At 37.0% G+C, this 12,926-nt stretch overlaps 1 protein-coding gene across 1 annotated transcript; it reads right to left on the bottom strand.

The window, feature by feature from the left end:
- Positions 1-1,007: 1,007 nt before the first annotated feature.
- On the bottom strand, positions 1,008-12,779 carry LOC126975858 (protein Cep78 homolog). Its single transcript, XM_050823932.1, has 12 exons — positions 12,420-12,779; positions 11,991-12,178; positions 7,753-7,929; positions 7,112-7,286; positions 6,268-6,443; positions 5,892-5,962; positions 4,458-4,547; positions 4,101-4,249; positions 3,457-3,613; positions 2,877-3,090; positions 2,103-2,201; positions 1,008-1,202 (listed from the first exon to the last, which is right to left on the bottom strand). Exons 1-12 carry the CDS (start codon positions 12,655-12,657, stop codon positions 1,065-1,067), a joined length of 1,872 nt encoding a protein of 623 aa, XP_050679889.1. The 5' UTR covers positions 12,658-12,779; the 3' UTR covers positions 1,008-1,064.
- Positions 12,780-12,926: the final 147 nt, after the last annotated feature.

Below are 12,926 nucleotides of genomic sequence, written 5' to 3'. Positions count from 1 at the left end.
AAAAAATAGAACATTCTTCTAATCACTCAACTAAACTGATTGTTAATTAAAAAACAAACAAACAAAGCTGTGGAATGAGCTTCCTTGTGCGGTGTTTCCGAAACGATGCGACATGGGTACCTTCAAAAAAAGCACGTACACCTTCTTAAAGGCCGGCAACGCTCTTGTGATTCCTCTCGTATTGCAAGAAAATGTGGGCCGCGGTGATCACTTAATACCAGGTGACCCGTACGCTCATTTGTCCTCCTTTTCCATAAACAACACGGGCAAGAGGCTCCCGTGATGGGAAGTTGTGAAAATACCGCCCATAGACATTCGCAATACCAGGAGTCAAGAGATGCGTTGCCGGCGTTTAAGTTGGGGAGTATGCTCTAAGTTAAGGTCCATAAGTCGTTCGGGAATACTGCAGCCGGTAATTTATTCTACAAAGTGGCTGAGCGAAGCAAGAAGTTTCTCGCAAAAACGAGCGGTTAATAATAATCACATGCACTAGTTCTAATCAAAATGGAAATTGGGCTTGAAACTGTAAGTATAGTTTATCAGTTAACGGCCGTTCCCAATATACTATCTACAGATAGAGATAGATTACTACCTTCTACTGTCAGTAATTAGCTGTCAATAATCTGAAGCTTTCCCAATATACCCGATAAGTCATTCTTATCGCCTTTTATTGGGACGCGTGTATTGCTATTTCCATACAAAATTCTATCGCTGGCAAGCTATACGTCGTCCCATTGACAGACGGCGTGTACGGATAAGGTGAGTTACCGTCGATAAGTTTATTAGAACACAAAAGTCAGCGATAGTTACGATTTTTATCTCAAGTAAGAGATAGATTGAATATTTGGAATGGCCATAAAACTGCAAGTTTAGCATTGCTTCAGGTTGCAATTCATGAATTTGTCTATCTGCTTGGTATCTGGAAGAAGAATATTCGAAAACCCCTGAGTGTACTATTCCTGTTTTAAATAAATTATTATAAACAATCTACAATAAAACAATCAGCAGATACTCAACTGTCATCTTGATCACAAAACGTTTAACAAATAAATAATTAAAAAAAATCACGGATCTTCATCTGACGAGGAATAGAGCGCGTCCCTGGGGTTGATGGGTTTCCTTATGCGGGGCGAACAAACTAGAGTATCTGAAGAATCACTCACTACTCTGCTCGGAGAACTAGACCCTTCATGTATATTTTCCTGAAAATAAATTATAGCTCAAACTTCGTTATTATCTGTAGCATAGTCTATGGAATTAGTTTGACTAAAATAAAAATTTGACAGCTACCAGCAAGAAACCGTTCTATATTTTTTAAACATGCTCATCTAAGTGCCAAAAAATATGCCATCGCCTATGGATGCCTATTGATTTAGCCTGGGTAACCGACCATCAATCAAAAGAATTACAATCTAGCTCCTGTGACGTAAGAGTCAATAATAAGGCCTGGCACGCATTGCGAATTTTTAACCGCCCAGAAGTTCTTTGTCGGATTTCGCAATCCGCTGAACTGCGTTAAAAATTCCACAAATTCCAAAATTTTAGTCACATTGTACCCAGTCTAGACGCATGTCTATGGTCAGCAGAAAATAACTAAAAAAGACGACACCAATATTGGATGATGGAAAAATTTACCTTATTTAGAAACCTTTATTTTAACATATTTCATTAAATATAGCGTACCCGACCAAGCTGGTTTAAAAATTTAATAAAATCTCTATTAAATATTTATTTCAATAAAGCAGATTATCTCTAGATATTATAATTTTTATAAATCTATATTGTCTGTGCATATATATTTTTGTGTATCGTAGGAAAGGTATGGCGGCGCATTCAATAAAATTAGGAAAAAAAAAAACAAATTTTTTATATGTTTGAAAATAAATGGGCAAATGTAGTTTCATTAATATTATAAAGCATATATTTTTTGTTTGTTTATTATTTGCTTATTACCTTCGACGTTTAGGGAAATAATTCTTTATTCACATTCACATAATATAATAGCCAGATATTATATGAGGGAACTTGTATCGAAGATTTTATTCGATCGATACATATATTATCTAATATAAAAGAAAATTCACATTTTTCATCTAGCTTACCTTCTTCAAATCCTGCCCTGATAAAATTCCTTTTAAAATGTTTTCTTGTGCGTGCGCATTGTGAGTGTCACCCATTTGCCGTTCTATCATTTGTGGTTTCTGAAAATTTTCATAATTGCTTGAAAAGCAAACTGCTGCTTAAAGACATGTGCACATTGAGAATAAGTAATGTAAGTAATCTACTGTGAACTGTGACGGTTTCTTTGAAACAGTATAGAATATATATTATTCTTCTAATTAGAAATAAGATATCTTCGCTAAGTGACACAAATTTCTCTTTACTACTTCTTGCGAAATTTCATAAATCTATATACTTAGTTTTGATTATTTTTTTTTATAATAATATTGACACACTTTTTACACAAATTATCTTGCCCCAAATTGAGCATAATATAGCCTGTGTTATGGGTTGCAAGACAACGATATATTTAATACAATATACTTAAAAATACATAAATACATATTATAAACATACATAAATACATTTAAACATCCATGACTCGGAAACAAACATCCATATTCATCATATAAATGCTTGCACCAACCGGGATTCGAGCCCGGGACCTCTAGCTTAGTAGGTAGGATCGCTAACCACTCGGCTATACAGGTCGCCGATTTGTCTGTGCGATAGATCTTTTGTTCGTCGAGTTCGACGCGAAACGACGCGACTTAAGAAAAAAATATACTTATACGACGAAATGTTGCTAAAAGAGCTTATTCATTTCTGCTGAATAATTTTATGACTAGGATTTATTAAAGGATATACCAACTGACCACTTTATTTGTCGCCGTGAGGTATTGTATCTCGTTAAGAACGTGCTCAGATTTCGTGGCCTTGTTTTTCCTTCTCTTGTCAGCCAGCTTCATGTGCGAGCTCTTGGCTCTCTTGGGCACGATGCTCACGTGCGGTTCGCTTGCGTCTTCCACTTCACTGACTTCGGGTGATGTTGATGATTTCTCATCAACCTGCTTCTCTTTTGTACATTGCCTGCGATTTATAGCATTTATCATGATCTCGTTGCTCAAAGAGGGAATGGATAATACTCTATAATTGATCCCATACCTCTATATACAAAATGCATTTTCTTTAAAGTATTTAAGAATTACATATTCTATAAGCCTTGAAACGCGTAGGTGGCACGTTTCGGTCTATGAATATTCAACCAACCAACTAAAGTCTAAACGAACGTAAAACAGATATTCCACAGTGTTTTGTATAGGAAACATATTTATTTATTTAAATAAATAAACGTATTCAGAATTTTTTGTGGAAAGTGAAATTAATAGTAAAGTTGCCGAGTTATGTGAGCATTATTTACTTAATAAAGTCGTTTTATAATATTTTATTACTCACCCTTGACACTGGTTATTCTTTATAAAAGCGTATATATCCTTGAACGCCTGCTGTATGTAGGACAGTGTGTTCTGGTCGATGGGCACAGAGCTGGTTGATCCTGAACTGCTCGAAAAGTCGCCGGACCTTGAACTCGCTTGGAATGATTGATCCGAACCTGTGGAACAATCCATCGGGAATTGGTTCCACTAACAATTGCATGGCAAAAGAATACGAAGGAAACACCACACATGGTGGGAAAACAATATATAATTTCCAAGTTTTTTCATCAATGTTTCCATGACAAATCGTACTTGAAGAACCTGGAAGTAATTTGATGCAGTATTTTTATTATTAATACTTGTAAAGAATTAAATCATTCCAATTATCTGTCATGTTTTTATTAGGAGGGGTTTTGCTATAATTGCCACGCTTGGTTGGCGAGTTGGCGATCGCAGTTGATGATGATGAACTCTCGAAAAAAGGCCTTTTTCCAGCAGTGTACGTGTTCCGGCTATTCTTAACATTATCATTTTATTTATATCATAATTGTAATAAAAGACTGAGATGCCCTATCTTCAGATTAGTATCTTTCGATAGTCTTCCAGTGTATGAATCTATTGGTGGTAATTTTAGTAATTCTTGATATATCGCGAGGAAAGTACCGGAAGAGCCAGCCGCGTTAACCCAAAGCTGCATCTGCTGGTGTTTGAGTTCTTTCATCTGCTCCACGAGCTGCTGGTTGAGCTCCTCCAACTGCTGGCGGTGCGATATCTCCTCCTGAAGCTGTTCCTCCAACTCTTCCGCGTAATTCCTGGACATTATCTTAGGTTGAAAAATAAATTCACACAAGAACAAGTATCTTATGCACCTAATAAGAGTAGGTACTTTAAGTTACGGGTCATACTTATTATAGGTATTTTATGGTACCATACCATGCAGTGGAATTCATCTGCAAACTGGAACTACTATAAGAGCATTCAATTGACATGTTAATAATTATTAATAGATATAACACTCACTTTTCTTTCTTGACTACGCCAGATTTATTAGTGAATTTATTCAGCGCAATTCGCATATTCGACGGAGCTCGTTCCTTTACGATTCCGTTTCTGGAAATAAATTTTGGAGATGTATAGACCAAAAGTTGTCAATGAAATCAATTCTATTCAAATAATATAATTGAAATTATTTAAAACCTTAACCTAGATTATCTTGTAGTGGCAAAGGTTTCGCAATTACAAATAGACGTCGATTCAAATTTATCAGTAGGTATCAAATGTAAGGCGAATACTACTTCAAGACACCGTCTGCAACTACAGGTATGCCGGATACCTAAGCAAAAATTTGCGCGGGCGCTCCCCAGAACCAGCTTCTTCCATTTGGCCGTATACGAAAGCGACTTGTATCATCGACCGTGCGTTCTGTGAAACACTTCTTGCCTCGAACAGACACTTTATGGAATCAATTTTAGTATCGCCTGCAGTTTTCTCAAACCGATACGATCTAGGGACCTTCAAGATTAGAGCATGTTCCCCACTTTAAGGCATACATCTCTCGACCCCTGGTGTTGCAGATGTCCATGTAGGGTTGCCTCACAACTTCCCATCACGGGTCTCTTGACCGTTTGCCGCCTCTTATATAAAAAAAAATAAGTGGGAGGAAATTTATAGTGAAATATAGATACTTTCTACCAGTTCAGTTATTAAATAATATCTTTGCTTTTACCCAATGACGTTCTATACATATAGACAATGCACCTCACAAAATCAAAGCCGAAATATGGCACATGCCACAAATGACACCATAATTACCTTCGACTGCTATGTCTATACATTTCTGATTGTGTCCTTTCATCTGTCCCATTCTGACAAGCGGGTCTTGTCAATAATATTGTACCATATTTAATGAAAAAATTTTCGTTTTATTAAATTACTTCCGCTTTTTGCATATCAATCTTATATTTGAGTCGTTAATGTTTAATATATTTTAAGTACTTTTTATAGCACACTTAGGCTTGTTGATGACACACAGTTGACACACGACTAAAGAGAAAAGTGTGCTTACATTGTCTTTAAACACACTTTTGCCGTACCGTTATCAGACTGGGATTGATATGTCCATATGTATAGAACGTCCTTGCTTTTTATTACACTCGAAGGATAAATTAATTCAATTTTTATTTTAGAAAATCATGAAAACAATATAAATTAATAAATCACGGTGTTTAACTAGTTTTCGAAATAATTTTTAAGAACCACAGTCTACAAATTCTGGCTTTAGATTTTGCTCCTACACTTGTTCACAAGTTACAGACTTGTTGATAATAATATCAAAAATAAATCTTCCAAGGAACCCCACAGATCAAAGAAGATCGAAAATGGTGAGCCCAAATATAACAAAGTTGGGAAATATGATCTAAAAACAATTGTCACAATATTTATGTAAGCACTTACTTAGTTGCTACAGATTTAACAGATCTGCCATCCGCTGAAGTGCCACTGTGACTTGACGAGAGCCAGGCGTACTACAAAATAAGCGTCAAATTATTAATCTATTAAATTGTCGCAAAAGATAGAGAGTTTACTGACAGTAAAATATTAAGAAGAAGAGCAGAAAAATATAAAGAACAATATTACACCTAGCACAAATTAATAAATTAAATTTCTAAGTTTTATTTATCAATGTCATAAGAAAGAGAATGTTTGATAATTGGCAGATAAATAAATTCAGTATTAAAAATGTTAATTAGTTGTTTTTCTATGTTATTTAGGAAAAAACAGTAACAGTGATCTCGTTATGTCAAATGCAATAAAGCGGAACATTATTTACCAGATCACTAGGACCTCTCTCGTTGTCTCTTAGAGAAGATCGCAGCTGTGCCAGGTGCTCATTAGATATGGAATTGTGTCGCAAGTCGAGGACCACCAGCGTTGTGTTCGACTTCATTATCTGGAGCGCCGCGTTCCCGGCCTCGTCTGACAACCCACAGTTCTGAAGATCTAAAGCTAAAGGAAAAATACATGTAAAAGTCCACGGACTAGTAAAAAAATAAGGACTCCGTGTTACCTTACATAACCAGCACCAAAACAAGCGGATGAACGTGTAAATACATAGCCCCACGCACACACACTACTACTGGCCGATAGGCGGCCATTATGAGAATTGTCATCGTCTGTGACAGATCAGTTTGCGTCTCAATAAAATATTTTAAAAATGCCGTCGTGTGTTGTGAAAAATTGTATTAACGATACTCTTATAAGTATTTGTGGCCATATATGATTATTAAGGGAGAAAAAAATGTGTAACTAGTATCCCCCGTAACCACACACACGCTAGCATAACTGCTATTATGTTAGCAAGTGCTAATATCACGGCGCGGAGTCCTTCTTTTTTTACTCGTCCGTGGTAAAAGCCATGACAAATTGATCACAACACAACTATCGAGAATGGGTTGAAAATATATTGTGTACCAGAGGGATAGTACCTACCCCTTTAAGTTTTAAGACCCCGGAATTCGTAGTAGCACACGAACATTGAACGTTGTTTCCGAAGTGCCACAGTACTTCTAGAATGTTCGCGTCATGTCTAATGTCAGCAGCTGGCTTCGTAGTGTGTAAACTATTGCTCGCTGTGGCGATGACTTATATTACGCGAATATTGTACAAAGCGAAACCTTTGATCCACAAGTCATCAGCCAACACTTCCAGTATGTTCGCGGCGCCGACGTCACCAATCTGTACGTTACCACACAGCGTAATGCGTCGCAGTCCCGCCATCGTATCCAACTCTGGTAGCCGATACCGTAAGGTATGCACCCAGTTTTCGCTGTAGCGGTGGATCTTTTGATACTAAAACACGAGAGTCATTGGTAGTTAAAATGCAGGTTAGTATAGGTAGTATTTAGGGAAAAAAAATAATCTCCAAAAATTTCTATTATTATAATTGACCCCTTTTTCCCTCTCAAACACACACACACCCTCTCTCCCTCTTATGCATACACACATATTTACCTCTATACTTTCATTTTTATAGCTTTTTAGTCACTGTGTAAGAGTGACTCTTGAGAATCCTGGTGACCAGTAATACAGGTATTTTATTTTCTACCACAGGTAGCAGCAATACGCGACCAAAACTTTAGTATCCCCTGTATTTTTTATGCTTTCGTTGTATTGTAATTTTGGTTGTTGGTGAGAAAATAACGTTATTATTATTATTTAAAAAAAAATTGAGCAAACGAATACATTTATCTGCACGCAATCCGAATTGGATTTTTGGAATTCGATTTAGTAGCTTCAGATAATGGATGGATTTTACCTTAACCAGCTCCGCAATGTAGCCGACGCCTAGTGGCGTGAGTTCGCAGCCGCTCAAGTCCAGGGTGAGGATGTTGGGCAGACAGCGCACGGCGTTGCACACAGCCTGGCAGCCAGCGTCGCCGATGAGGCAGCGTGGCAAGTAGAGATGTTGCAACGAGTTGTTCAATAATATTGTCTGATACAGAGAGACGAACTAAAGTCCGTATACCAGGGGTGTCAATACGCAATCCGTGATTAAGTATATCTTGTCACTTTTATGCAGGGCCAGGAAGACAGTAACAAAACAGATCACTGATTACGTATTGAGATATTATTGGAATACGGACGTAAGTTGAATGATAATCTTGAAAAACACAAAAATTCTAAACGGCACTTCAATTATTGCGCTCGTCACCTTGAGACATAAGATGTTAAGTCTCAATTGCCCAGTAATTTCACTGGCTACGGCGCCCTTCAGACCGAAATACAGTAATGTGTAAACATTACTGTATTTCACGGCAGAAATAGTCGCAGAAACTAGCCGGCATACTGTGCAAAGGAGCCTCCCACAGATGAAAAAAAATACTCACTGGACTAAATTGTCCTCACTCCACTGGAAGAGATCGGTAGGACCTACTATACTACTTCTCCGAAAATAATAATACTTCTCCGAAATCCCGATTATCACGACCAAAGACCTTAACTCTTCACCAAAAGCAGCACATGATATGCTTAAATTACACGTACCAGTATTTTCCACTGATTTGAAATTTAAGTATGTTACAGGTAGCGCTATAATAAAAATCTTCAAATCAATTAACCTAAAAAATACAAAAGACCTATGGGGCCATTCGACTAATATTGTAAAATACATACTTGACATTATAGCACCTTAATTAGCAATAATATTTAATGAATGCATAGATGAGGGTGTGTTCCCTGACCTCATGAAATACAGCAAAGTTATACCTTTGTTTAAATCGGGCAGTTCTTTTGACCCTGCTAATTTCAGACCTATTTCAGTGCTGCCTGTTTTTAGTAAAATTTTTAAAAAACTTTTGCTTCAACATCTACAAATGCATTTTTGTAAATTAATGAACAAACATCAATTTGGTTTCACTAGGGGCTAATCAACAATTAATGCGGGTACTAGACTCATTGAGCACATCTTTGACGCCTGGGAAGAGTCACAAGATGCATTGGGCATTTTTTGTGATTTGCCCAAAGCATTTGACTGCTTCCACCATGAAACTTTACTCCTAAAACTAAAGCATTATGGAGTGAAAAATAGAGCCCTAAATCTGTTAATGCCATATTTAAGCGAAAGAGTTCAGATAGTCGATGTAAATGGCAAACGGTCTTCGGGTAAACCTGTGGGAATAGGTGTTCCACAGGGTTATATTCTCGCTCCTTTCTTGTTTCTTATATATTAGCGATCTACCGTTTGTGGTAGATGATAGCCATGAGATTGTATTGTTTGCTGATGATACTTCACTTATTTTTAAAGTGAAGCGATGTGCAAATATTGATGACAAGGTGCAAAATGCACTCTCAAAGATAGTGCGTTGGTTTGAGACGAATAATGTGCACTTAAACAGTAAAAAAACAAAGTGTTTGCGGTTCATTACACCAAACACAGCGGAGGTACAAACCAACGTACTTATAAATCCCAGAGATTGAAACTTGTGGACACTACGGTCTTCTTGGGTATCACGTTAGATAAAAAGCTTCAGTGGGGTCCACATATTGCCCATCTAGCAGATAGACTCAGCTCTGCGGCATATGCAGTTAGAAAGATTAGAGAGTACACGAATGTTGCGACCGCTAGATTAGTGTACTTCAGTTATTTTCACAGCATCATGACGTACGGTATTTTACTACGGGGTCATGCTGCTGACATTGATATAGTGTTTGCTCTGCAAAAGAGAGCTGTTCGTGCTATATATCAGCTTGATTATAGACAGTCTCTCAAAGAAAAATATAAAGAAATAAATATTATGACTGTTCATTGTCAGTACATTTATGAAAATTTAATATATGTTCACAAAAATCGTCACCTTTTTGCTCTTAATAGTGATTTTCATTATTATAACACTAAAAATAAGGGATTGCTTGAAACTAATTCTAGTAGGCTTCATAAGATACATAATAGCTTTAAGGGTAAATGTATACACTTCTATAATAAAGTCCCAGCCACTGTTCAGGCATTATCTATAAATAAATTTAAATGTTTTATAAAAAAATGGCTCTGTCGTAAATCCTATTACTCCACTGCTGAATATCTAAATGATCGGACAGCCTGGGACTAGATTGTGATTATTTTATAGCGATAGAAATGACTGTACAATATTGTATATATATTATAATTATATTATATTGTATAATATTGCGCTCTATATATATTGTATATATACTAGTCAAAACAAAATAAGGGCCACCACATTTTTACAGTATTCTCATGAATTCTTGAGGTTTAAAGGTTGATCAATGTTTCAGTTGGATAAATTGATTGATTTTTTATTGTAGACAGCATAAAATAATGATGCATTCCATTAAAAAAAGAAATTTGCTCCACTTTTTCTAAAAATTGACATTTTTGCAAAAATAATTAGTGAGGAAAAAAATTCTGTAAAAAAAAAACAAAATGTTTCTTGATTTATGACTTTCCTCAATATCTAGTATACCGTCCTCGATTACTAATGCACTCTTGAAGCCTAGAAGGTACATTCTCCACCAGGTGAACCACTGTTTCTTGAGGAATTTGTTCACAGCTTGATTTCAGAACGTTTATTAGCTGTCTTTCATTGTGCACGGGTTGGTTTGTGCTTTGAACACTGCATTTCAGTAAATCCCACATGTGTTTAATGGGATTTAGATCCGGACTGTTTGCAGGCCAGGCCAACACCTGTATACCAGCCTCCTCTAGGGCTTCTCTGGTGGCCCTAGCTGTATGAGCGCGAGCATTATCGTGCATCAGATAGAATCTTGCGCCGATTCTATGTGCATATGAGACCACATGGGGTCTTATGACCTCCTTGATGTAACGTTGAGCTGTTATTGTGCCTTCGTTTAGAATTACCAGCTCGGTTCTGCCTGACATAGAGATTCCTCCCCATACCATAACATTGGGGCCCCCAAATCTGTCACTTTCATGGATGCAAGCATCCGAAAATCACTCACCTTCACGCCTCCAGACCCTAATGCGACGGTCATCACTAAAAAAATTAACTTTGCACTCATCCGTAAACAATACAGCCCTCCAATCATTCATATCCCACGCCAGATGCTGCCTTGCGAATGATAATCGGTTTGCACGATGTGCACTTGTTAATGGTATCCGCACTACACGTCTCCTGGAGAACTGCTGGTCTTCGTGTAAACGATTTCTAATAGTTTGATCACTAACACGTGTACCGGTCGCCTGCTGCAAACGGTTTTGTAACGAACGGGCTGTTATACAGCGTTATCTACGCGCAGTCAAGCGCACGTAGCGGCCCTCCTGTGCTGTAGTTGCTCGAACTCTGCCAGATCCCCGTCTCCTGGTTAGTCTCCCAGTCTCTTGAAAACGATTCAAAGCATTCTGGATCGCTCGCCGGGAAAAACCCAACTGCAACGCCACAGAACGCTGCGAATGGCCTTCTTGAAGCAATGTTACGGCCCTAGTTACGGTTGGCAAGTCCATATGACTTCGAATTCTCGACATAACTTTTTTAAAATGTTAATTCAGCCACTAGTCAAACGAAACTTACAGTGTTCCTGAGAGAATCGTCAATTTGACTGAGTTGAAATCCGTCTTAAAATCGGGTGGAATCAAGTGGTTGCAATAAATTATCTAAAACTACCCACTTCAAACAATTATGCGGGTGGAATGCTCAAAAAAAGTGTGTAAACAAATAAGGTAACACCACAATAAAGTATCAGCTACTTGAGAATGCATAAAAAATAAATTATCGCTAGCGAGGCCAAAAAAATCAAGTGGCCCTTATTTTGTTTTGACTAGTATATATAGAGCGCAAAAAAAGAATGCTGGGAGAGTTTCTTGCGCCGCTTGTTCTCTCTCAGAGCGCCATTTGTTTCCGAAGCGGTAGTAGTATCTAGTAGTTATTAGAAATGACATCAAAAAGAATTCTAAAGGAATCAATTTTGAGAAAATAAATGCCTTTATGCCTTGATAGCTGCATACTAGTTCTTCCAAACTTGACGTTCTACTATCACTATACTTGTCTAAGATGTTAGTTCAAATAATACTAAACGTACCTCACAAATAGGATTCAAGTACGGTATCTTCATGGGAAGTCCTTCGAGCATCAAAGACGACAGTAACGTGGTATTCACCAGCAGCTGCGAGATAGCTTCCACCAGGTTGTTTAACATAAAGTTGGTCAGAATAACAGATCGCTTGTTTACAGTCTTCGCTAATCGCTCGCAGTCTATTTGTTCCAATACTGTGGTTCACATGTTCAATCATTATTTCGCTTCACTTGGTAAGTATTAAATAATGAAACGGACTATTTGCGGAATTATATATTTGATTCGTATCTAATACTTATTATTTATCATAATGAATGATATTATCAACGGAAATATAAATCTATGTCCATTTTTTAAAACAAGCAGTCGAGAGAGTCTACTTACTCAGTTAACTTATATGAATGTCTACGGAGTATAAATTGGAAGACGACTTACCAGTTTTAACTTGCTGACGACATTTTATCGACACTGAATGAAGGCTGAGATCACAACTCAAAGCATTAAGAATAGGGGGCCAATCAACATACTTTATTCTATCAACTATAAAGTCCAAAACTTTTCCATTTTTAGAAGGTATTACGCTGGTCAACGGGGTGAGGTTTTGCAGTTTACAACATTTTAAATAACACTGATGAAAGATACGACTGCTTTTCACCTCCCCTTTGCCAACCATTGTTTTAAAAATACATGAATTAATAATAATAGCGCCCTTTACTGTATTTCGAAGGTTCCACGCGATTGATAAATAATATTTATTAACAAATATGAGTATACGATGTGATCAGAAATTCCTATGATATGTATGTTTGAAATTAGATCTAATAGACATTGTCATTTATTTTGTAGCTTTGGCATAGTAATTAAAACTATAAAAAGTTTGTAATGCCTTTCTCACTATGGCACGTATTCAAGATGGTATCTCTATATGTTTTCTACGTCAAA

The sequence above is a fragment of the Leptidea sinapis genome, chromosome 38 (assembly GCF_905404315.1).
Source record: "Leptidea sinapis chromosome 38, ilLepSina1.1, whole genome shotgun sequence".
Lineage (NCBI taxonomy): Eukaryota > Metazoa > Arthropoda > Insecta > Lepidoptera > Pieridae > Leptidea > Leptidea sinapis.
The sequence above is the reverse complement of the archived record's forward strand: the minus strand, read 5'-3'. Positions and strand labels throughout refer to the sequence as shown.

Excerpts from the sequence above, each read along its gene's own strand:
- LOC126975858 (XM_050823932.1), bottom strand. The coding sequence starts at position 12,657 with ATGGTTGGCAAAGGGGAGGTGAAAAGCAGTCGTATCTTTCATCAGTGT. Across the intron at positions 4,548-5,891 it reads GTTAAATCTGTAGCAACTAA|AAACGGAATCGTAAAGGAAC; the intron begins GTAAGTGCTTAC and ends ATTTATTTCCAG. Across the intron at positions 3,091-3,456 it reads AAGAATAACCAGTGTCAAGG|GCAATGTACAAAAGAGAAGC; the intron begins GTGAGTAATAAA and ends TATAAATCGCAG.